We start from the raw sequence: 25507 nt of genomic DNA, 5'->3' as shown, positions 1-25507 counted from the left end.
TGTGTGTTAAACACTGTACATACAGTATCAGATTATCTATTTCCTTTGACAGGAAGGAACTATCCATAAAATGACATCCGGGAAGCAAGTATGTCTTAGTATCATAATTTTCCCCCATATTGCAATCATTTTAACTACTTACTTGATACAATGTAATCTAGATTTAGCCTCACAACAACCATCCTGTGAGGTAAATTAGCTGTAACTTTACAGAGGGGGAAGATGAGACACAGAATGATTAATTCGTTCACCCAGAGTTGTATACTTAAGTCTGTGGTACAACTTGGAATAAACTACTACAAGACTTCTGAGACTCAATCCAGTGGTCTTTACCACAAGACCATTCCCTCCACCTTTACACTTTTACATTAGGGGAAAAAAATTAAAATAAGCCTTACACGGGAAAAATCAGTGCAATAATAGAAATCCTTACCGATCACATTGTCTACACTGAATTATAAGTTCTTCATCCCTGTAAGTGCGATAGCAGATTGGGCAGGTAGACAAACTTGCGCAGGGAGCACACTGTGTGTAATTATTTTGCCATTCACATCTTAAACCTGGTGAAGTTGCTCCACAGTGTCTGCACCAAACACACCTGCAGAACAGACAAAATGATCTATTACTTTCAGTGCATAGGAAGACTATTTTGTGGCTTTAAAACCCTCCTGCTTCAAACTGGGTAAGTAATTAAGTTTTAGATCATGAACCACTGGGGAAGGGGGGATTCGTTTCATGTCAAACTATTTGAACTGAAGGAAAATGGTATTATTTGGATTTTGAACATTACCAACATTTTTTACACTTTTAAAGAATGTTCCTCAGTAAGAATTCCCTTCAATCTGCAAAAACTAGGTAGATGGGTGCTTGTAACAGCTCAACAGGTCAAAGGACTTCCTGCTTCCAGTTGCCGTTCACTTTGATACATGGAGACTTAACTATGTGAGATGTCTGTGTTCCACCCAAGTAAAACAAATGGGTTTTCAGAGCGTTTTATTTTAAGAAAAATTTGGTGAAGCACCTATTCATTTTTCCAACTAAGCACTAGAATGAACATTCCAATGAATGGAAACGGGATATTTTATTTTTGGCTAAGAGTGTCAAAAGAAAAGTTTTGTCCTCCTCTACTTAGTTGGGTTTTGGCATGAAGAAACAGTATTAAGAGATAAGAGTTTCTCTATTAAATTGCTAACTGCATAAAACAATTCAAAAGTATTTTGTTTGCTTTTTTTAACACACCTGACTTAAATACAATTAAAACATTATTACAGTTAATTGGCAATGCAAATACAAAGTGACAAAAGGAAAAAAGGAAGCCAGCAGTCAGTATTTCTGACCCCAGAGCCAAACACACCATTTGCACTTCCAGCCCCCCTTTGGAACTGTCTGCAGGGGTGGATCTAAGCAGTACGTGTGGTAGCTGATGTCGCAGTCATCACAGAGAAGCAGCCTTCCTGGATCTGTTGCTTTCCCACAGGCTTCACACACTGTGCACTCCAGGCACCTCCAACCTTTGCTAAGCACCACTTTAGTAATCTGCAAATGGGAAGGTGAAGATTATTTGAAAACTGCTCTATGAAGTGTGATCGTTGTATAAATTAAGGTTTGGCTAGTGAAGCACAGGATGCTCTTCTGTGCACACTATCCACACCACAAGTAGCTGTTTAGCAATTGCTAATCAGACTTCCTGAAGCTTCAATAAATGGGAATGGATTAAAGAGAAAGAAATTGCAATTAATGACATCTGATACTGTTCCAGAAGACATTTCTTTGGATAAACTAGCATCATAGAGAATATATACTGCATTGGCTCTATATGTAGGATAGTTTACTCTTTATGGGAGTAACTGGTCCTGAAGGGATGAAGAAGAATGCAGGGCTGGTTTTTTTTAGCTATGTAGTAAAGCCATGTTTTGCACAGATGTGCTCATATGATAAAACAATAAAGAGTGTATACTGTATATATTGCAATAAATAGCTTATTATGTGCTTGCTAAGTCATCTCATACCATTCAAATTTAATTTTCACACATTCTCTCCTAGGCTAATGAATGCAAAATGTATTAATTAACCACTCCAACTGCTGTCAATTCTGACAGCCAACAGACAAATTGAATCAACTAAACCTTATGTCCCTAGTAAATGAAGATGCAGTGTAATTTTTCCCCTTGTTTTTAATTCTGCTTGTATTTAGGTTTTAAGCTTATATCTTAAACTGTTATTTTAACCAACTGCTGGATAATCAGTACTATTTATGGTTGCAAAATTACAAAAAGGTTAATTTCTCTTGAGTCAATGCATACTATAAGATGACATTTAATTAAAGTCTTTTCACAAGTTGCATATAAATAATGGTCACATTAGCTGATGAATATCTAACAAGTTAATGACTTCCTTAATTACCATAAAACCAAAGGCACCATAGTGCTATTAAAGTACAATATGAAAACAGTATAACAAAGAAATTTTATGTAACTCACCTTAATACTGACACAGTATGGATGGTAACACTGACCACACTGAGAACAGGCAAGCAACCTGCCCTCAGCGCCTTGGCCGAAACTCCCACAAACCACACACATATCCTGAAATAAGAGAGAAGAGCTGATTTTCAAAACATGCCAGACAGTAAATTCTGGAAACACTGTAAAATCCAACCAGCTTGCTGTATAACTTAAACTCCTAACAAGGACATTCGTTTACTATTTTCTAATTAAAAGCAGAGAAACAAAATGAAAACATAGTGACTATTATCCTAACCTGATGGAGAGTGAACTTGTCACTGTTGGAGAAGAGGACGACTGTATTATGCATCGAGTTTTCTTCCTCATCTTTGTTAGATGAAATATCCATAGTTGTGACCTATTAAAAAAACCACAGAACATGAACTGCAAGAACATCACATATTCTGAGACAGAAGACAAGATGAAGCATTCTCTAAATATTTCACCTTTTTAGTCGTACCAAAGAATATCAGCTTTGCAGGTATTTATTCATACAGTATGAACTTTCATGAAAAACCTACCACCATCAGAAATTACTATGTTAATTGACATTTTCACATCAGTACAAGCATCATCATCGTTTCAGTTTTACAGACACATTCTCTTCCTCTCCTTTGTCCACCCTTACACACTACCCCACTGCACTTTAAAATGGAAATGGAAGAGCCACATATCTGCTCTGCAACTCTGAAGTTGCCACTTACTTGGCAAGTCAAAGGTTCAAATTTCTGTAGGAAATTGTGGAGAGCGAGGTCCATTTTGCTTTTATAGCAGCTTACCTAACTCAGTATTTTCTGTTCAGTTACAAAAAATTTTAAGAATATGTTTTAGAAAACTCAGCTTCTCTTGAAGCTCAAGTTTGCGCTTTGTAACATCAAACTAACGATACGAATGCCTCCAGATCACTAAGGTACCTAAGACCAGCCTGAGTGGAATTCATCTTCTAGGTTTAAAATTACATATTTGCTTATGAATCTTGACCATCCAAAGCTTTAAAAGGGAACGATGACAGAGACATTTGCTCCTTTCTAAGATCACAAATACCAGAGTATTCCCAGAAATTATTATACAGGAAGTAAAAAGTAGCACCGTGCTGTATAAACTCAGATTGTATATGAAGACAAAAAAGTGGCTACAAAGAGAGGCTGAAAATTACTTTGTAAAGACATAAAAACAAATACGTCCTTTTCTGAACATGAGGAAAAGGATGCCTTCCAAAATCTGCAGGGCTGACTGATAATCAAACCGAACAGAATGTTCAAAGACGACAAGTCCATAGGAGGAAAAAACTTATGAACTTTTTGCACTCCAGATTTCAAACCATTTTTCATACCAAAATCTTTCTTCTTATGAGGAGCAAACCAAGACTTGTGTAAGATTTAACAGTTTTAAAAGGACTTCAGTATGAAACAGTTTAACTATCAGCTGAAGTGAGCAATGACTTGCTCAGAATCACTTCAGTGCTGTATGGGAGACAGCAAAGCCATTTTCTCAAAGGTTTCTGGAGGGAAGCTGTGCACTGTCCTAAACAATATCTGACAACTGATCACAACAGAGAACTTGCAGCCACATTGATATAATCTTTTATTAAAGAATCAAGGAAGCTTTAATTATAGTGAATCATGATCTATCAGGGCCCACTGAAGAAGTCAACATGCCTGGGGAAGCGGAAACCTAATTGACATAACTTACTTCATTACCAAATTCTTTAGGCAAAGTCCTTCACCAATGCTACTTGAAAAAAGGTAAATTGACATAGAATTAGAGGAATGGCCCCTACATTGACGCAAGACACAAAATAAAGAGTGACGTAAGTTATTAATTTTCTCTGTGGGAAAACAGAACTAGTGGAAATCCAATAGGGAATGTCTCCTAACAGGCCGTGGTGTTCAACAAACTTTTGCACAATCTGACGAATCAAGCAAGGAGCGAAGTGACAAAACTTGACAACAGTATTAAAATATTCACAGTAGTAAAAGCCAAAAGACAACTGTGAACTGCACAAGAACTTCATAAAGCTGAGTGCTGGGCTATAAAATGGCAAAGGAAAGTTTTCAAAGGAAAAAAAAAAATGAATGTGACAAAACAGCTGATTGGGATGGTCAAAGAGATGGAAAACCTTCCATGCAAGGAAAACCTTGTACTGGGATTCTCCAGACTAGCAAGGAAAGAGTGGAACGAAAAGGAGGAGAGTTATGGATATCTACAGAAACTGAGTGATATGGATGGAGGAGGTGAACAGAAAACAAGTCTCCACTGCTTCTTCTCTAAGAGCACAGGCAATGAAACAAGCAGGCAGCAATTTAAAACAATAGGCTGATGAGCTGTAGAAAGCTTAATATGGTTTCCAAGAATTTTTAGAAATGAACAGACAAATTTATGAAAGCCCAACACAGGTTGCCCAAAACAAAGATACCACCTCCTGTTCAGCAAGTCCCCAAGCCACAAACTCATGAAGTGTCTCCTTCTCTAAGCTTCTTCTTGTTTTGCATTCTTCCCCCAGTGCTCAGTTTTGGTCCCATCAGTTAGAGAACCTTTGATCATGCTACGGCTGCTGTTACAAGTCTTTCTCTCCCCCTTTGTGTTCTTCCACTGAGAATGCCTTCCATGCCTTTATCCAGCATGTTTTCCACCCCAGGAAATAGAAGGAATACTCAAAGAATCCCAAGAGGTGTGCCTCCAAGTGGCAAGATCAGCATAGAATTGCTTCAGATCCATTAAGCTACAGTGCCCTAGGTTCTTCATCACAAACACTTAGTAACAGCCAGGTTTTATCAAATACTTACGCTTTTTAGCACTCTTTGGTTTTATACAGTATTTTAATGCAAGAATTATAGCTGAATAAAATTATGTTACATTAACAGATTGCAGTATGACTTAAAAATAAATGAGCTTACCCCTGGAATGACTACAGTCCCAACTCCATTTTTAAGTTTTGATCTGCCTCTGCCACCTCTTCCCGAAAGACCTGCACCACGTGGCCGCCGCTTCCCTGGGAATCCTGATCCACGGCCCTATTCAATAAGATAAAAACATAAATGAAACCTGAAGTTCTTTTGTTATAGGGGATTTAAACTTGTTCAACGCATCTAGGGAAAAGCATGAGAAAACTCCACCCTATGATTTCAAGTGAGTATGAGCACACTAGGACATAGTTACTGAGTCCCTGCACAGACTGTTGTGAAATACCTTTAACTACTTCCATGACATAAATGCGACCACCTTTATCACCAGTGAGAAAGCAGTCAAAACCAGACATGTTTATTTTTTTGCTCAGGAATAACTGGAAATATGGAAATGTTTGTTGGTTTTACCCCCCGCCCCCCACCCAGTTGCAACGTATTCAAAATAAATATCCTCTGTTTTATGATTAGCTTTTCTTTTCAACAGTCAGCTCAAACATGGGACTTCTGAATAGGGTCTGGACACTTGATTACTTGCAATCATAGATGCTTTGCTCATGCTATGAATAATCAAGCAAAAAGTGGTATTTATTAGAACTCCACCCTGCTCCCAAAGTGAAGTAGGAACTGGCTCCACAAAAGCTCTTAATTCATTAGATAAACTGAGAGCTTTTTATATTAATTATACCAATTACACTCAGACCAACATTCCCCACAACATGATGTTTATGCTACAAAATATACATATATCCTTAGACACCTTTTTTTCCTTATTTTAGATGCAGATGGACAGCTGTAGTGTTGTGTGCTCTGGAGTATTCACAGTATGTTCCACTACAATTAACTGTGGAAAAGCAAGTATGTTTATAATAATAATTAGCTGGTATTAGTACTGTGAACTAGTTCAAGTAAATCTTTTTTTTTTTCCCTCTAAATTTCAAAATGAACTAAACACAAAGGGGATCCCTAAGCCTCTCTAATCACTTCCAGAGAGAAAAAGAACATATTCACAATGTCCCCAAGTTCTGGGTGGTATACTAGACATCTTTACAACATTTTTCAGAGCCTCTGATCTGTGTATCTGGTGATAGTTACAGGGTATACTCAAATAAGCATTTTTTCTATTACAAACTAAGCAATGACATTATATATTGCATTTCAAATTTGTGAATAACCTTGGCTCCTAATGCAGCCTGACTCCATCCATAGAGTTTCTAGATACAGTGTCTGGATCCAAACATTTGCTGGAAACTACTTTTAATACCAAGGCAAAACATTTGCTCAATAAAATAGTGTTGACGGAACCACAAAGCTCTCTGGGGATGGTGTCGCCAACAGACATGAAGAGTCTTTACTGACAGAGACAGGAGTTCCCTAGATGGAAAGCAGCACTATGGGTTCAATATTAGCAACAGTATTTTTCAAATATGCCAACTCCTGTTTTAAAGAAAATATAGAAGTTTATGGTCATAATTAAAGGAAAATCCAAGCATCCTGATGTTAAAATTTTATTAACATCCATCTATTAAGGGAAAGAGAAATTAAACTGACTTACTCTTACAGAACGAGATAATGTTACACCATGTTATTTTAGGAAGTGAAAAGAAGGATGCTACTGATGGCTTATATATTTATATGCGCTAAGGTGAAACAAAAAATGTTGTCCTTACATATACATGGAGTTAATACATATGGACACACAGACATACAAGCATCAGGTGTTTAAAATGCAAACTCTTCTGGAATGTGTCTTATTTCATCTGTTTCAGACTAGGTATCAGTATTGTTATTTTCACACAACTAGTAACAGGAATAAGCACATACTTATATCGATGTTAATGCTGAATATTAAGCTGAAAATTAATGCTTAAAGCAGCAAAAGCTAAGCTAATGTCAAACTAAAATAAAATTAGGATGAGAGTTAAAGTGAGATGAAAATAAATCGTTGGGAAGCTACAGCTATCTGTCAGAATTTCATCATTTAGTTTTTTGCCTTTATTTAAAAATAATTCCACTTAGCTTCTTTATGTGTTTTTAATGGTAAACATCACTGTGGATATGAGCTTTGGTCCATCTAATCAGGTAGGAAAGTTGTTATTTATTCCCCCATAAGCTAAGAACAACGATGCTTTGCATCCACTCTTCAAGATTTCTCCACAGCCACCCTTCAAGATATCTGCTCCTTTCCATGCCTGGCTTACCTTACTGCCAGGAGTAAGGACATTTTCCTTCTCAGGTAATTTATATTGACAGCTACGTAAAGCCAACCACGAAAAGTGAAGTACTCCATACACATGAAAAACTGGCAATACAAACTATTCTTTGCATCTAGGCAATGCCATCATACTGTACACTCTGGAAAGCACACATTTTTTTAGCCTGAAAGCTCCAGAGTTTCAATCACTTTTAAAGGCCTTAAACAGTAATAGAATGGAAGATAAATTCAGTTGTGAGATACAGAATTTCATCACTAGTCTCTACAGCAGAAAGATAGCAATGGATATGAAAATAAATTCAGATTATTTACCACTTTGATGCTCCAAATGGCACTGCCAGGAAGCTGTCTGGATTTAAAAATGTCCCGACCTTCTGAAATGTCTGGGGACCAGGAAGGTGGGCTGACTGTATTATTGGTACTCCAAGCCCCCTAGGATACGGCAGGTGAGAAAATAGATGTATAAAACTTCGCAACATAAAAGAAAAAAAGAAAAAGAAAAAGAAAAAGGCAAGCAACAAAAAAAATCCGAAAAGCAAAGCACATGCAGGCATAGGCATTTCTACGTTAACCTAGGTAGTCAATTAGTTCATCGAGTAAGAGGAAGGTGGGAAATGTTTAGGTTTTCATTGAAACATACACTAAAACAAGTATTAACTTCCAACTGACAGTTAAGTACAACAATGAGTTTTATAAACAAAGTGTAATACAAATCGAAAGCAAGCAACCATAACAACAAATTATATCCCTAAATTTTATTGCATCAAATGAAGACGACAGTGGCTTGAGATGATAACACTCTTTTATACTTCAAATCACATTTTCAGAGAACAGATGGCCTTAGTTGACTTTTGAGTCTACACTACTGACAATCACAGCAACAACTGGTTTAAAAAGTGTGTGAAACAAAGGGAATATAAAGAAACCATTGGAAAAAAAAAAATAAAAATAGCCATGGTAATTAACAAAGCATCTCCTTCCTGCCCGTTTGACACAAATAAAGCATTCTAAAACCCCACTAAGTTTTTTTCCACCCCAGTGTTTTCATGTTACACTGTGCTATCAAATTTTAATATGTTATTATATACAAGCAATAATAAACATCCATATGGCATACCAACAAACTCTTTTAAAGTAATTATTACCCCTATTTATACAGTTCCCATCATGGTGAGACATTGCATAACTCTGACACAAGAAATACAGCAAAAATAAGTGAAAAATGTTAAGCTAGTGAAGAAAAAAGCCCACTGAAGTTCCTCACACACACTAAAATCTGAGGAAGACTTCTGAAAACCCTGAGTAAAGACTGCAGGAGATAACCATCAGAAATAACTTCATTTTAATTTTACACATTAAAATAAACAATAATATGTTTTCCTAAATCTAAGTTTGCGAGAGTGAGAAATAATGAATACCAAAATGAGATAGATGTAAAACAAGATGAAAAGTGTAGGTTTACCTTCTTGAGAATTACATTTGGCAGTAGAATCATACAGATGATATGGAATTACTTTATGCATACTAACAGTCCGAACTATTCACACATGCATGACTGTGCACATGGGCAAGCCCAAACACATTTACACCTTTGAATACTGGTCTATAGAATAATAAGCATTCAGAAAAATGAGATAGCTTTGCAAAACATGGTGGTTTTTTTCCTGAAATGAAACAGTCTTCATCAAGAATGTGTGGAATACAGTTTCTCTGGAATCAACAACTCCTCAAAACATACATTCATCTCCGACTGTAAATAGATTATTTTACTAACAGCTGTGCTGACTTTAAAAAAAAGAAAGGGTTACTCCTTAACCCATTTCACGCCAGAATGATCATGGGCAAGACCTCGCTAATCCATGTAAGGCACAGCCACATTAGCTCAGATGAGTATAAGCCAACATCTCACTTAGACTTGAGCAGATAAGGAAAAGCTCCTATGATGCCTTCTGCTTGCTGAGCTGGGTAGGCAGTAACGTATGGCTGCTCAGATAGAATCAGAACTGTCTGGGTTGGAAGCAACCTTAAAGCTCATCCAGATCCAAAGCCACTGCCATGGGCAAGGCCACTTTCCACTAGACCAGGCTGCTTCAAGCCCTGTCCAGCCTGGCTTTGAACACTGCCAGGGATGCGGCAGCCATAGCTTCTCTGGGCAACCTGTGCCAGTGCCTCACCACCCTCACAGTGAAGAGCTTCTTCCTAATACCTCATCTAAATGCCCCCTCAGTCAGCTTAAAGCTTTTCCCCTTGTCCTCTCCCTACATGTGCTTGTCAGAAGTCCCTCTCCAGATTTCTTGTCAGCCCCTTTAGCTACTGGAATCTGCTCTAAGGTCTCCTCAGAGCCTTCGCTTCTCCAGGCTGAAAAAGCCCAGCTCTCTCAGCCTGTCTTCATAGGGCTCAGTATTCAAACTGGCACAACGGATCCAGAAGGAAAAGTTTTTCAGCAACCTAAAAGCCTAATTATGCTTAACAGTTGTATTTTAAAAATGCCAGCATCGTCCAAGTGGTACCACCCACAGTGTGGACATGATGGTATTCACTATAAATCTGTTTTCTAGGAGTTCAGCTACGCCTGCATGGGAAAGGGAATATGAATAATCTAGCACTTAAGAGTTCACAAAAAAAACCCCAACAAACAAGCAAACAAACAAAACAACCCACATTTGACAAATAAAAAAGTCAACACAATTCTGCCTACACAAGGTGGTAATGTGACACACAACTACGAACAGCTTCGTGCCCCGAAGACTACCTGTGTGTTTTCAACTGCTCAACACTGTCTCCCCCTCTGCCAAGGTGCTTCAAAAACTACTCTAGCTGAACTGCTAATGCCAGCAACTGCTCACGTTTACTTGGGTTACAGTTAAGTGTGCTTGATTAAAGTACTTAAACTGTAAGGTGCTGCTATCCCAGTTTTTTACTTTACTTCAGTTAGATGGTTACCATGCAGACAACCCATCAGATCAAAAGGATCAACAACCTCTAACAGGGAAATAGTGTTAAGCAGAAACCTTCTGCACCTGCAAACCTAGAGAGGGACGATACTCACATCCAGAACATAAGGGCATAATATTTGTGGCAGAACACGGGCACAACCGCACCAAGTCAGAAACCAGGGTAAAGAAAGCAAGCAAACTGCCACAGACACAGCGGTTTGATACACCTACACAAACACATTCCTGGGCGGACTCCAACAGAACACGCACCACTCTACCTATGCTGGCTACCCCATGGCATCCTGTGTGGCCACCAAAATGAAATGGGTGCTTGCAGAGGGCAACTCACCACACATGGGGTGGAAGGGGTCAGATTAGTCTCAGCCTACATGCTCCTAGTTTTCTCCAGTGGCTCTAAGGGGAACTTCGAGGTGACTACAGCAGACCTTTAACACTGCGCTTGGGTGAATCCCACTCTTTGAACCCACAACGGCTTCCACCATGAAGAAATGGTGAGACTGAAGTCTGATTTTGTTGTACCAAGAGCACTGCAGTTTATGGGCCACTTCTCTGTTGAAATCTCATGTTCTTACTAAGCACTGTCACCTTAGTCAGCAATTACATCAGCAGCTCTGTGGCAATAGGAAATTCACCTTTACTATGCTAGCCATAATTTTAATATCAAAGAACATTCCATTTTAGCATAATAAAGTTAAAACATCCACTGAATTTTAGTTAGTTTCCCTATTACCCTAAAATTCGTAATGAATAGTCAGTAACTTCTTACAATATGGAAAACTCAAAGTCTGTACAGCGACGCAAAAGATACATGTATTGCAGAAACAATCCTTACATCAATCTATAAAGGAAGCAACATGCTGGCTAAGGGTCAAAACTGGAGATCTCAACCATGCTGAAAACACTTAACAACTCAACCTACCTACTTTTACTCAGGACGTAAAATATTATTTTCCTTTTAAAAAGATACACTTTTCTAATGATTAAATATATTTAAAAGATTATAAAGCTAATAGAACAGTAAACCTGAATATGAAATACTTGGTCTTGGAAAACAAAATGAACTGTAGATGATTCATGAACCATATTGTTAAGAATTAAATTAGAAATTTAATCCAAGCTTTACTGTAGATCAGAACCATTTGAATTCTTGGTCAGATAAACTTAATTAAAAACACACACTTCCACAATACTATGAACAAATGAATTACATCAAAGAGATACATTAATTATATTTTGGCTTTTAATTAATTCCTATTACCACACAACACTGAAGAGAAAGTTCTTTTCAGTTCATTTATATCAGAACCACAGCAATAATTATGTACTGTGACAGAAACAGGAAGTTCTAATTCTCCATCATATTCTTGAGTTCTCAAAATTGAACAACACAGCTGCAAGTAAATTATAACAAAAGGAAACCCAGTGTCAGCAAGGAGATCTCACTAAATTACCACTGACTGTGTTTAGCTGCTTAATGCTTTATGAAATCTACTGCAATTGCAAATGCACAAAGCTGGATCTGAAACTTAGTATTTGATTTAATTTTAGGGTTGTGAACATAATTTAACCAGTTAAAAATATAGCTCCCCTCATTAAAAAACCCCAAACACAAAACCAGTAACAAAACCCAATCCCTGAAAAAGACTTTTTGATCTTTTTTCCCCAGCATCTACCACTACAACAACACACTTAGTAGTACCATGTAATTGAAAACAGCAAAAAAGCTGTAATACCCAAGAACGAACATATATCAAATCTGAACCCATCATGGTGCTTTGCATTTTTCAGCGTCGTTTCAGAAAATCCTTAAAACACCCAGAAAGATGATCACTGGTATCTTCATGATTAAAATTAAATACCTCTAATTATAGTATTTTCCATGGAATGCATCCTAAAATAATACTTATGGTATAACAAAGGCAGTAGAAGGTTATTATTTTCTTTTCAGTATTATTCTACAGACCATTCTCAACTCCTTACCTACCAGTCTCTTACAATATGGTGCAATGCCCTCCATTTACTGACTTCATATTATGCTTTTCAGTTCAACTTGCTGTAGCAAAACCAACTATTTCAAATTTGTTCAACTCAGATACCTAGAATATATAGCCAATACCATTTAAAGTATGCTTCCACAGAAAAAAAAAATACCTATTTTCCTTGTGAAGATTTATTTCAAACTAGAAATATGTCAGATTAGTCATTAATAAACTTACTGATAATGTCTTTTCAGACTACTACTTCAGAGAAAAGAAATATGAAAGATCAAGAAATATGAAAGAAAAGAAATATGAAAGATTTGTGCTGCCTCCAAATCTGCAGTTTATAGGCAAGGGTGAAGAATCTGCATGTTCCATGGAGAAAACACTGCACAGACACAACTCTGAATAAAGCACTGTAAAAACTTTATCAAGCAGGTAGCTACTAGTGAGTATCTCTGATGTATAAACAACTGAGTTTCAGATACATGTAGAAACCAATTCAGCTCTACTGTGGAGTTAGATAACAGGAATAAAACAGCATGAGAACCGAAACCCACTGGAAGTCAGAGATGCCAAGCTGTTAGAGAGATGGTCCTATCACTGGGCTGAATGAAGATTTAAAGCTTCCCTGTAGCTGAAGGTATGGATAATACACTATCCTAACACACATGTTAGTAGAACTGCACCTTACTTACAGGAGTTCTTCTGCTGACACAGAAAAAATACCTTCTCCAAAGTGGAATAAGCTTGTACCAGCCAAAGCAATTCTTACCAACTACACCTACAGACTGATTTATACATAGCTCCCCTTTTCATCAGAAGCTGGATTTTCTCCTGCTTCTTTTGTTTCTAACCAAAGCAGTGATGCCTGCATAAACGACAGGGGAGACAGGGGTGGTAATGATAGCAACACTGATAAGCCCTGCCCTGGAAGGGACTCATGACGCCTTTTTAAGCAGAATATAGTTTTCAGGGCTTGTGTCCTTTCACAAGGACAGGGTTTTAGTCCTTGCAAAGTATGAATGATGCAGTAGCATTGCAGATACATCACTAAAGACTATTAAAAATGCAAACTACTAAGATCTAATATAGGAAACAATTTCAGATTATGCATAACTGTATTAGACAGCAAAACTGAGTAATTATTCAAATATATTTTATTACCAATTGTATTAAGAGATTTTGAAGAAAGTTATCCCTTTCATTCAGCCTACTGCCCAGCACAATATATTAAATTTAATGGAAAGAAATCCAAATCAGAAACTATTCCTTCACATGGATTCCCCTGACTCTAGTGAAGTGTGGGTCTTACAAAGTTGAGGAGCTATATATTCAGGATCCAGAGATGGATGAGGGAATAATTTCTTTTAAGATGGTACAGAGTATTAAGAAATATTTTTAGACATGCTTTTATATGGGTGAAAAAAAAAACCCCACCAACCCAGAGATACTCTAAAACCTTCTAAATTTAATTTCTTATGTTTGTTGCCTTTATTAGATACTTTTAACCCTTTCAGAACACTCTCTCATACCTTTTACTAAGAACTAAGAATCTGAACCCTTAGGTAACACGTAAAAATGGAAAGCATTGTGCAATCTTCAGAAAAGCATGAAGTCATTAACCTAGAAGCCCCAAAGGCTAAAAATAAATTGTCATGAGAACAGAAACGAAACACTAATTTGTCACACTGACATACTTTTCATATACAATTTTGCAAACACAAAATAAATTCTCAGAATGATGAACCGTTTTCCATACAACTCAAATAGGGAGCAAGATGTCACAGAAAGTGACAGACTTGAGGATTCTTTTCCCTTATCAAATTTAATCCTACTCAAACCACAACCATTTGTACCAGATAGTTCTTGCATGGTATTTGCTAATGTTCCAAAACCACAATATTATTTATAACACCATTAAAAATACCAATCAAGAAAATTTCTCGCAGTGTAACAGAAACAGTTGTAGTGGGTTTTTCTACAAAGACAGTTTAGGGTACTTTGCAACAGACTCTGAAACTACTAGCCAAAATAAATGGAATATAAGAATTATTAAGAGGCAAGTTAAAATGCACAGCGTATGTGTATCTGCATTTGTAGCATATGTATGAGGAAATCTAACAAACTTTCTTTTATTTCACTCTAAGCACGAACCGGAAGAAACTTCAAATCTCACGAGAGAACCTTTATGATGTCTGACCTTTCAATTATTTAGCATGAAATTACTTCCTTGAAGAAACACACTACACATTCCACTTATGAGAATAAATGCATGTTATGTCCAAAAACCAGGTGAGTTTAATGCATTATTACTGAAATTTGAACTATGTGCTTCATGAATATATAATGAAACACTCCACATGCTTACCTGTCTTGATCTGGGTCTTCCAGGAGAAAACTTGCGTTTGGTGATGGCTGGTTTTCCCATGCCAATTTTTGGAGTAACTGATACGTAAGTTGTTGGGAGAGCACTTCCAGCTGTGGAAGGTAATGCTGGGGGCTGACTGTGCTGTATATCTCGTGCAGAATGCAAGTCTAACGAAACATCTGGTGAGGAAGACACATTTGTCTTGTTTATATTAACGGATGCGGGAAGTGAGGGGTAAGTCTCAGCTGGTGATTTTATGGGTTTGTCTCCAACTGGTGACTTATTTGCAACACCTTCATTTGCAGAAGTAGTTTCTACTTCTAGAAGAGCTGGTGTGTCAGAATTTTCGTGTATTTCTCCTTTTTCTACGTCTTTCTGCACTTTTATTATTTCCAGTTGTTGTTCTACAGGGATACAAGTATCTCCTTTATTTTCAGACTCCTGTATTTCTGGCATCACAGTCATGGTCTCAGGTACTGAAGGCAGAGACCGAGAGTCTACTGTGGATACTTCCGACAACTCCACACTACCCTGTGGCAGCTGTGCCTCTTCCACTTTTTTGTCTAACTCCTGCTGTATTACAGCTTCAACACCTTCCATCACTTCCATCATTTTCTCAGTCTGACTGTCACCAGATGCTGGTGTCTTTTTAGGAGACATTTCCACTTCAGCTGAATTAATTTCAACAGAGACTTCTGTTTCCAGTTGTGCAGCCTTTTCTTCTGGTGATATGCCTGTAACTAAGTACAACCACATTAAAGGATCAGTGCAAAAAAGAAAACCTTACACGGGTATACCAGTCAACAAGTATACTTGGTACACATCAAGTACACCAAATGCATAGCCCTTTACTTCAGTCAATTTAATATGTAGTTTAAAATACACTTCATAAATATCTTTCTTTGTACCTATGTTTATAGTAGCCTATGCTTTTAGTTCATTATTTTTCTTCCCTGGACACACAGCAGAGTAAATCATGAGAGAGCAGACCTAAAATTAATTTTTGAGGAATATAATCACACATTTCCAGGTAGGCAGAAGAAAAAGCTTCTCCTTTTTAGTTTCTGCATATTGGAGATGTATGCTAGCATAAATTAAAGTATTTTAAGCAACTGTCCCAACACTTCTAAAAAGCAGACAGCTAAGAACAGGACAAGTACAAATAAAAAACCCAACATTTTCCTCCTAGCACTCTTTCAGACTTCAGGAAATGTAAACAGTTGATGCTGTTTTTTAATTTACTAATGTCTCATGGAGTTCTGTCAAAAATATTTGTCTAGCCTTCCTTTGACCCAAATAAGCACCTTTCATGCACAACCTCCTTCATCAAGGAGTTCCAGAGTCTTATATTCTTCCCATGGAGAACAACCCTCTTCGCTCTCGATTTGGCTTCTCACATCTTCTTTTGATGGACCCTGATTCTCTTACAGGCCACTTACTTTCTACTACGCTTGCACTCTTCTTAAATTCACACTGCTACAACCTCCTCAGCCTCCACAGTTCAAAGCTTAGCATTTAATTATGAATGTGTCTTCACAGATAGTTTTAAATCATGGATTTTATAACACAGGATGTGATGCATAACAGAGTTATCAGTTGCAAGATTTTTTTTTTTTATTTATTTTTTTTGCTTTGGATTTAAATTCAGGTTTCTTGTTTCCTCTTACAGCAAATACCCTCTAACATCAGACATGAGTGGATGGAACATACCGGAAAGTTCTTTGCCATTGGTATCTATCACTAACACAGTAAGAGGACTTGATCTAGAAACCATTCTATTTGTATTCTTTTCTTTGGCTGGTACTTCACGTGTGATTGGTAAGATTTAGTCCTGGAACACAAATGATCAGCTACTGCAACACACCCTGTCCTGATGCGTACATTTGTTTATTAAACAAATTTTATTTCCTTTACAAAGGGAAAAAAGAAGAAAACCTTAACCAAAGATACTTGTGGACTTACAACCTCAAAGTATAGAAACTGGAGGGCAGTTCGACAGTGTGCCTCAAAGCACACATGGGGAAATTAATCCAATCCAGTTATTTGCAGCTACAAACAAAAAGGACTTGAAGAGAAAGTGTGGGTGACTGCATCTGGATAGCAATAGTCTTTTTTACTATAAACCTCCAGTGTACAAAACATTTAACTATACTTCCAGCTTTTGGAGAAAGCCAGTCCCACCAAAACAGCTTTCTCCTATACGAATATTCTGGAGACTTATTGTTGCCTTCAATAAAATACTTCAACAAAGAAGTTAACACTCCTGTTCTAGAGTTCAGACACTAGAACTGATACAATTTGTCTCCTACTGATTTCCAGGCACTTTTTTTTCTTAAATTTATAAAGTACCATGAATCTTACTGAATGGAAAGAGGGTTCTGAAGAGTTCTCTGCTGACACTTTCTCAGACTGAAAACTCTTTCTTACCATCTGTGACACATCCAACAGCTGATTCTTGATCAGGGCCATCACCAGTAATGGGTTGTTCCTGAAATGTCACATCCTCTCCACCACTTTCCATTTCCATTTCATTTGTACAAGCTTCAGGTGAAGTAAAGAAGTAAAAAAAAAAATTATGAGGTATTTATTCTATTACTTTGGAATCAGTAGTTGCTGTCACTGTTTGATATTTTGGCTAAAGAGAATGATATTCAATGATATGATAGCAGTTAGCACAAATCAGGTCAATGGGAGGGTTAGGGAAACTATACAGTACTCCTAAAAGACTAGGAGCCTTTTTCTCACAGACTCTGAAGCCATTTTATACCTTTTAGACAGTGATAAAATGTCTGTAAAGCAATTATATGTGCCTAATTGGGAAAATTTTATTTACACAGAGTCACTGACTTTTGCATTACCTGAGCAATATTTTTATTTAAATTCAGGTCTGCTAAGTTCTACAGAAATTGTAGTATGAAAGCTTCAAATTTTTACAAATACTACAATAGCTAATGGCATAGGTACGAGAATCCATCAACTTTCAGCACTTAAAACGCTGATTTTCAACCTACCTGTTCAACAACATGAAAACTGAATTTTACCACTTTAGAGCTAGGATACATTAATGTGTGAGTTCCTCCTATTAAATAAGGGAATTTGCATGGAAAAGGCACTACTGAGAGCTTCTTTGGCTGACAGTATCCTTATAGAGCACAAAAACATGAAATACTTTTTTCCTTGTGTAAAGGCTTTTTCAGTTAAGGATGAAGTCATTAAAACGCACTAGACAAAGTAAGAGCAGAAAAAAACAAAGCATACAGTAAGCATTAACTCAAAAGGAACTGATCTTCCATGGATGTTAGCACAAAAAAGAAGTCGAATGTAGCTTTCTGTTCCGCAAAGTATTTTTAAAGTCCAAAACCCCAGGAACTATTAGGTGATGCTACTTTTAGCACCAAAAAGCTGCTCTCAGACTCTGCCAACTTTAAAGTGATATTTTAACATTGAGGAAATTATAATTCAGATTAGCTCCAAATCTGATTTTAATGTACAAAAGTGCTCTCCTGGGTATAAAACACTGCATGACTGTACTGATGTAATAGCTCCAGATTACTCCTAGTAGTACTGCTCTTCCTTGGGGAGAAGAGTATGCTTGTCAATGCTTCTACTAGCTAGAAATCCTAACAGAAGTATGACTTAAAACTTTAGCCTTTCAAATAAACTCGTTACTTATTCAAAAGGGTTTTCAGTAGAAGACTGGGATTTCTTCCAGTGTAAGTTTTAGATATGACTCGGACATCTTCCAAAATATTCTAAATACACTGCCTGAGAGTCCAACAGCCTCTACTAACCTTTCAGAATGGAAGTGATCTTCAAAGGCTGAAGTTGCCAGTCTTTCTAATTCGGTGCTCGTGTTCACTGACAGAGTTCTTCTGCTCATTTATATACATTTACCTACTGTAAACTGCCCTTCCTCCAGGATCATCTTTTTCACCATTTCTTTACTGCTCATGAAAGGTATGCATTTACGTGTACAGGATAACATCAAACAGAATGACTTATTTACACAAAACATCGGCTTGAACACATGAAAATTAGAGCTTTGTTGTAGTCTAACACTTTTCCTTTCCAGGCAGAAATTATCAGGCTTTGGAAAACACAAATACTTAGTGCAACTGAGCTATCAATTTCTTTTAACAAAAGATCAATGCACAAGCATTGTTGTTTAAGTATCAAAAATGCACATGGCAGCGGTAGTACCCTTAAATCTGTTAGATTTACCTTGCTTCCAAATTTAACCAAATCCGTACTTTGCTTAGGATATTCAGCCTGCGTGAGATAGGCTGCTATCCAACAGAGCATGTGGTATGAATACACAAAGGCACTGAGTTACAAGTTCATTAAACAGGTCTAGTGGATGACACACCAGACTCAGATCAAGAGATCCAAGTTCTCTCTATGCTTCCTTACTGTTCCTAAGTAATCTTTACACTTTTCTGCAACTTCCCTTTCCACCTTTTGCTTAATTTGTCTATATAGACAAGAAAGTCCCAGAAACAAGATGACTAATCATATACTGTTTTGAAAAAGGACATCCAAGTAAAAACTTTTTAGTTAAACATAACTGTCCCCTGAAGAAAGCCCAGCTTCCACTGCTGTGTCCTACTTGGGCACAGTAAGATGAAAGGGCACTAAGACTGGCAAGTACCAAGAGGGAAATGGGAAAACTGGATGTCACCAGTCACATTTACCAGAAGTTGGTTTGTGCCTGGTAGTTAGGCACAAATAAATAAAACAGGCTGTCAAATGAACACGTTTATGAACGGGTACCACACCTAAAGAAAATAGGGAAGTTTGCAGCTACAGGCTGGGAAGCTGGAGCTGGAAAAGTTGAGACCCACCATTAAGGTGCTTACTTGCCCATGCTCCTCCTCGAAAGCCTGAAGCCAGAAAGCATACTGAGAAGACAGCTCACCTATAGACTGGTTAAGAACCTGCTGCTAAATAGAAGAATGGATGAACTCCACAGAGTAGAGTATGAGTGGATGGTTCACAAAAGACTTAAGCGAGACAGATGAAGATATCTGATGTCAGGATTTTGGAAATGTAGAGATTGTATTTGATTACCTGCTATACTGTCAGGTTCGGGAATGAGTTCAGAAGTGTCCATTACATCACATGACTGAGTCTGATCCCCTTCTCCTTGTTTACAAAGAGTGCAGATGTAATCTTTCAACTGAGACTCCAATTCACCACCTGGAGATCTGTCACATTCTATGTGAATCCACCTGGGGAGATTAACTTAGTGTGACTATGATTTTACTAAATAATATTTAATAAATAAAAAGTATCCTAGTAAAAACCAATTTAAAAATAGCACTGTTTTCCTTTCCAATGGGAAACTCAAAATGTCAATCAATGCTTTATTATGGAGAATTTTAGAGAAATAAGCATGACATGTCAGTACAGCAAGCAGTGAACAAATTTATACATGAAGACCTAAACTGTCACTAAAACCTATTGGACACTACAACATATATGGAAATATCGAGATATTGCACAGCAAGATATAATAGCATTTAATATGAAACAGAATCTACATTCTTAAAAGGTTTCCAATATATCATTTTTTATTATTACTGGCATAGCAAAACCCAAAAAAACCAAGCCAAGAACACATACTTGAGTCTTCTTTTAGAAAACAGACTACTGCAAACAACAGTCTTGAAAAGTTAGGATGGTGACTCTTCCAGTCTGCTTACTCACAAACCAGATTCAATGCAAGAAGCAGCAGCACATTATTTCTCTGTACGCCTCAGGTAACTGCCAAGTACTACTTATTTGCGAAGATTAAAATAAGACTACCTACTATTGCTCACAGTATTTAGGGATGAAGGATAAACATGTTACACAACAAGATACTATAGCACTGTACATCAAACACAGTCTACACCCTTCATAGAAATGCATCACTGTCACACATTGTAGGCTTTAGGCATTTTAGTACAACTAAGCAAAAATTAGGATGCTTACCTTTTGCACATGTGACAATGCAACATATCTTTCTGGAAGTCTTGGAGGCACAGTTTTTCACAGAAAGGACAAGATAAGTTGTCTTGCTGTTGGTAACAACTGTCACATACCAAACAATTATGGTGCCACTGACAACTTGTTCGTGTGCCACACTCAGCACATACTCTACAGTTCTAGAGATCACAAGAATTTAGTTATTAATTATAGTATTTGACAATGTGATAGAACTGCCATTAACTGACAGTTTCCTGGTTTGAATTAAATTAAATGAAGTTTCTGTCCTTGATAACACTAATATAATATCCAGGATCTGACAACAGAGCCTGTGAAACAGCACCAACAGTTTCCTTTCACTACTCCCTGACCTGAAAGAGTATTTCTTATGAGACCAAACGGGTCTACTTCTCATCTCAGTCATGTCTTAAACTATGAAATTATATACACCTTATATATGGGGACTTCCCTTGTTACGCTGAAATTGATTTTTTATTATTACTTATACTTACTCACAAAGTTACTGATACAACAAATTCACCTGCCCTCTTCAAGTGCAAAGGAACCCTTGAGCAGCAGAACCACTGCTCTAGTAATCAAGAAGTAGTTATATAAGAGCTTTCAAGTAGGATTACATATACTACTGCACAGGTTTTAGTTTACATTTTAATTTACATTAGATCATGAGAGCAGCTGTCAGTAAGTGAAGGTTATCAACTCCACCTGGATTCTACACCTCTCTTTTCCCCACTGGGGTTGATTTCCTGTCCTGCATAGGCTACTTCAGCCACTGCACTGACGGCTACCCTCACAGAGCAGCTGTAGAGCCAAGTGATTACATACAAGTAAGATTCCTTCACAAATGATACAATATGTTACACAGCAACAGCAGTCTGCAATACACGTAGAACAGCATAATATGGGTAACAAAATTTGGTCCCCTATAATGACAAGGAATTATTCTGCAACTCCTTTCAACTTACTTTACACTTCCAACCATTTGTTGGTACAGCATCCATAACTGGTTGTAGACAGAAAGTATGGTAGCCTTTGTCGCATGTATCACACACCAGCATCTTGTTGTCTTCCCCAGAATGTCTAAGAAAAGTAACAAGTGGTTAAAAAAATTATTCAAGCAAGCCATAACAAAAAATTTACTTAATACAAAGCCTAAACAGGAAGACACATAGCTGAGCACATGAAAACATGAATGCCATTTACAAACAGCTCCTAAGACCATGCCCTCAAATTCATATTTAAGTAGGAATTAAGGTGGTGAGCCTTGTGCAGCCATTCCGACTCGTAGAAATCATCCCACTTTCATTTACACGTGTGTAGGCAGATTTAACAGCTTTTCTGTACTGAATTCAGTTCCAAATCTGAAATATGTACTTTATTTCTTTCTGAAGAGAACATGGAATTGTGCTTGTTCATACAGTCTGACTGTATCTTTCTCAAAGAGAAAAAACAAGCCATCACCTCTAACTACCAGAGCTCCTACAATGTCAAACAATGACTGCAAGAGCAAAACAAACATTAAAAGAAGATATTTCAATTTTCCTAAAATCCTGTATTACAGAGCTCCACCACAAATTTCAGTGATAAAATAAATTTGCAGCGAATGAGATGCATAGTTTGGTAATATTTAAAGGGACTGTATTCTGCCTTAGTTTAAATAAATTAATTCAATAAATAAGTATGCAACAAGATTTGCCTTGAAAAATCTTCACAATATATGACATTACACATATTAGATACTACTTCATTACCTGGGAGACCTTATTATTTTAGAAAGCAGTAAAAGTTTTCTCTTTGCATGGAGATATGCTTAAAATGCTATCCTTCAACACTGGAATAAAACTTCCATACTGCATGAAGTAACAGGTGGGAAAACATCACGTTTTCTTCTAGTTTTCCACTAGAGAGAGGTTTTGCTAGCAAATACTTTAATTACCCAGTTCAACGTTTGTAGAATGTGCTTCCCTATTACAACTTCCTTGCTGGCATTTGCTATCAGCAGCGTGTGATCAGGGAACAATCTTCTTTAAAGCGGGTGAATGAACGCTAGCAAATACCAAGCATTCTGCTTGGAAAACAGCAAAGCACTGTCTGATCAGGTACATGAAGCAGTAGTGAAGTGGCTTTTTCCCTTCATATTGTCCCAGCTGATCTGACTAAAGCTGAACAAAATTCATACTTCTTTTCTAGTGACCTCTTAAAAAAAAACACAAAAAAAAGGGAAGCAAAAGAATCCTGCAGTGCCCATCAGATTAAGTTATATGAGAACACTCTTACAAGCACAGCATTCCAAGGGAACCCTTATAATACTGCAACAATTCTGTTTTGTTCTCTCAGTATTTGTTCACTAACAATTCAATCATGGCCACTCATGCCATCTTCTTTTTCTTCGTTCAAATAAGTCATGTTTTTGTTTTCATAATGACTCATTAACTGCTTCTGAAAGGTATTACGAAATAGGAGAGGGCCTAATGCAGGGGACCTACACCCAGTATGTAGTATATGCACAGTTTAAAAGTCCGCTGAGTAAGAGCACAGGTTTCCAGACTGTAAAACCACTACATTAAGCTAATTTGTTCATGTGGTAAAATTGAGGAAAATCTCCCTGTACAAAGGAAGGAAAAAGTCAGAAGGTTTTGCTGCTCCCAAGAATCTGTTCAGATAATAGCAACTGCTACTGGTTATAACACGCAGGAGTTCCAGCTCAGCTCTTTTAGAGCAAAGCTCCCAGCGCAAGGGTTTGTTCAATTACTTCATATTGTGTCATAACAGATATATCTGGACAAATCAACTACATTTTTGGAAAAAGGAATGGTTAATATAACAAGTATTTTAGAATGACAGAACACAAATCTCACACTGTCTTCCTCCATGACGTGTAAGTCTCACTTACTTGCAGTTCTGGCACACTTTGCAATCAGGACACTGCCAACCTGCTCTTTTTAAAGGTGTAACTTGTATGTCCAGGCACATCCCATGGTAGTGCTGACCACAAGTAGTACAAAAAAGCTGATCTAAGAGGTCTCCAGGGCTGTCGCACACGGCACAATTTGCTTCTTCCTTTGCTACAAAGAAATAATTTTTTCAATTGCTATTTCATTCAAAATTATGAACAATTCACTGAAGCCAATGCAGCCAAGAAATTCATTAGTAGTTCTCATGCATACAAAATTTGATCACTTATGAAATTCAAATTTAATTAATATAATAAAAATAATTTAATAACAAGTCCTTTAATTTGGTTTTCCAATATACTCAACTAATCTCATAACAAAAGTACATTAATTTTAAACCTTAATAGTCTCCAAAAGAAGTAGTTTTGTTCTCCATAAGATAAAACTGGGAGCTTTAGGACCAACTCTTCCTTGGAACAAGTACAAAATAAAGCTTCTAACAGAGCTAAACCTATTCTTTAGCTGATGTGACTGCATAATGTTTGCTCTAACTTGAATTTGGACAAGAAAGCAAGCCTACCAATTTGAACTAAAATCTGACAGAAGACAAGCCTTATGAGAAACCTTTCCCATGATCTGTTATTAAAAGAAAAGGAGGAAAAATGCTAATTTTGTTGTGCATCACTCTCAGTCTTTAAACAGAGGAATACAAACTTGGATCTTCCTCATACCTGAACATCAGTGAATTCTTGGTTACATGAACTGGGAAAACAGGTCACAACACATGCACTCTGAAGCTGACACTACCACAGAGCAAGAAATTTTCATGAAACCTGGTATTAATTGTGTCATTTGAACACTATGTACTTACATCTTTCGGGAGCCTGATCAATATGGTCTGGACAAAGGAGGGACAAATTACTGAAATCCTGAAATGTGCCTGCTCCAGCAGCACAGGGGTAATGGTACATCTGGGTACATTTCTCTTCACAGCATTTGATAGTGGCTCCAAGGTGCTTACAATATGCACATCGCTGAAAAACAAACATAACATTCAAAAGCTATTTTTTCTTGTATTTTTCCACAGCCAGATCTGTTCCTCAGACTCATTTAAGAGACAAACACCTTGGCCAGCAGAAGGCAGTGAATACTGAGGAGAAGAAAACTAGTGGACTGTGCCTTTCAGTGGCTCTCCCACATCCTTCCAACTTATGATGTTTAACGAAACCCACCCTAAATGCACCCTGATGACTAAGAATCCTCTTATCACAGAAAATCATTTTTCTTCTATGTAACTTGAGATATGCCTTCAGTAATGAGGTTTGGAGACTTATTGTCAGTAATAAAGACGGACCACACTACCCTGGTCAATAGGTTGTAACCAAAAACTACATAGCTCTGAGTTGCAATGTAAAATGTAGACACTGTAATCAGAAATGCAAATGAAATACCATGTTTTACTCAAAATCTTACTGACATTATACAGTTCTCTCTGGGATGATAATGCATTACATAACCTAGCACTTTCTTCTCGTATCTCAAGGCTACACAAATATCACCACCAAACTTTGAGAAGTCATAAATAAGCATGATAATTATTAGAGACCATAGTCACTTTGGTAAAGAAGTAATTTCTCAGAAAGAACTGCCCAGTAACCCTCCAGCTCTCTAGTCAAGAGGGAACAGATTCCATCAGTCT

General features: G+C 37.2%; 1 protein-coding gene across 3 annotated transcripts in view; it reads right to left on the bottom strand.

Annotated features, from left to right (window-relative positions):
- Window positions 1–25507, bottom strand: part of KMT2C (lysine methyltransferase 2C) — a 194876-nt gene that overhangs the window by 65526 nt on the left and 103843 nt on the right. For 2 of the 3 annotated variants that reach the window (XM_065666832.1, XM_065666830.1), the window contains 13 exons: window positions 24680–24842; window positions 23808–23979; window positions 21880–21994; window positions 20903–21075; window positions 19997–20157; window positions 17357–17470; window positions 14930–15669; window positions 7935–8054; window positions 5402–5518; window positions 2761–2862; window positions 2481–2585; window positions 1355–1536; window positions 434–598 (listed from right to left, as the gene is read on the bottom strand). In XM_065666832.1, the coding sequence (XP_065522904.1) occupies window positions 434–598; window positions 1355–1536; window positions 2481–2585; window positions 2761–2862; window positions 5402–5518; window positions 7935–8054; window positions 14930–15669; window positions 17357–17470; window positions 19997–20157; window positions 20903–21075; window positions 21880–21994; window positions 23808–23979; window positions 24680–24842 (2429 nt within the window). The remainder of the gene's footprint in view (window positions 1–433; window positions 599–1354; window positions 1537–2480; window positions 2586–2760; window positions 2863–5401; window positions 5519–7934; window positions 8055–14929; window positions 15670–17356; window positions 17471–19996; window positions 20158–20902; window positions 21076–21879; window positions 21995–23807; window positions 23980–24679; window positions 24843–25507) is intronic. The other variant, XM_065666833.1, reaches the window with a different exon arrangement.

Source organism: Lathamus discolor, chromosome 2 (genome assembly GCF_037157495.1).
Source record: "Lathamus discolor isolate bLatDis1 chromosome 2, bLatDis1.hap1, whole genome shotgun sequence".
In the NCBI taxonomy this organism is placed as follows: Eukaryota; Metazoa; Chordata; class Aves; order Psittaciformes; family Psittacidae; genus Lathamus; species Lathamus discolor.
This window is presented reverse-complemented; position numbering and strand designations above follow the sequence as displayed.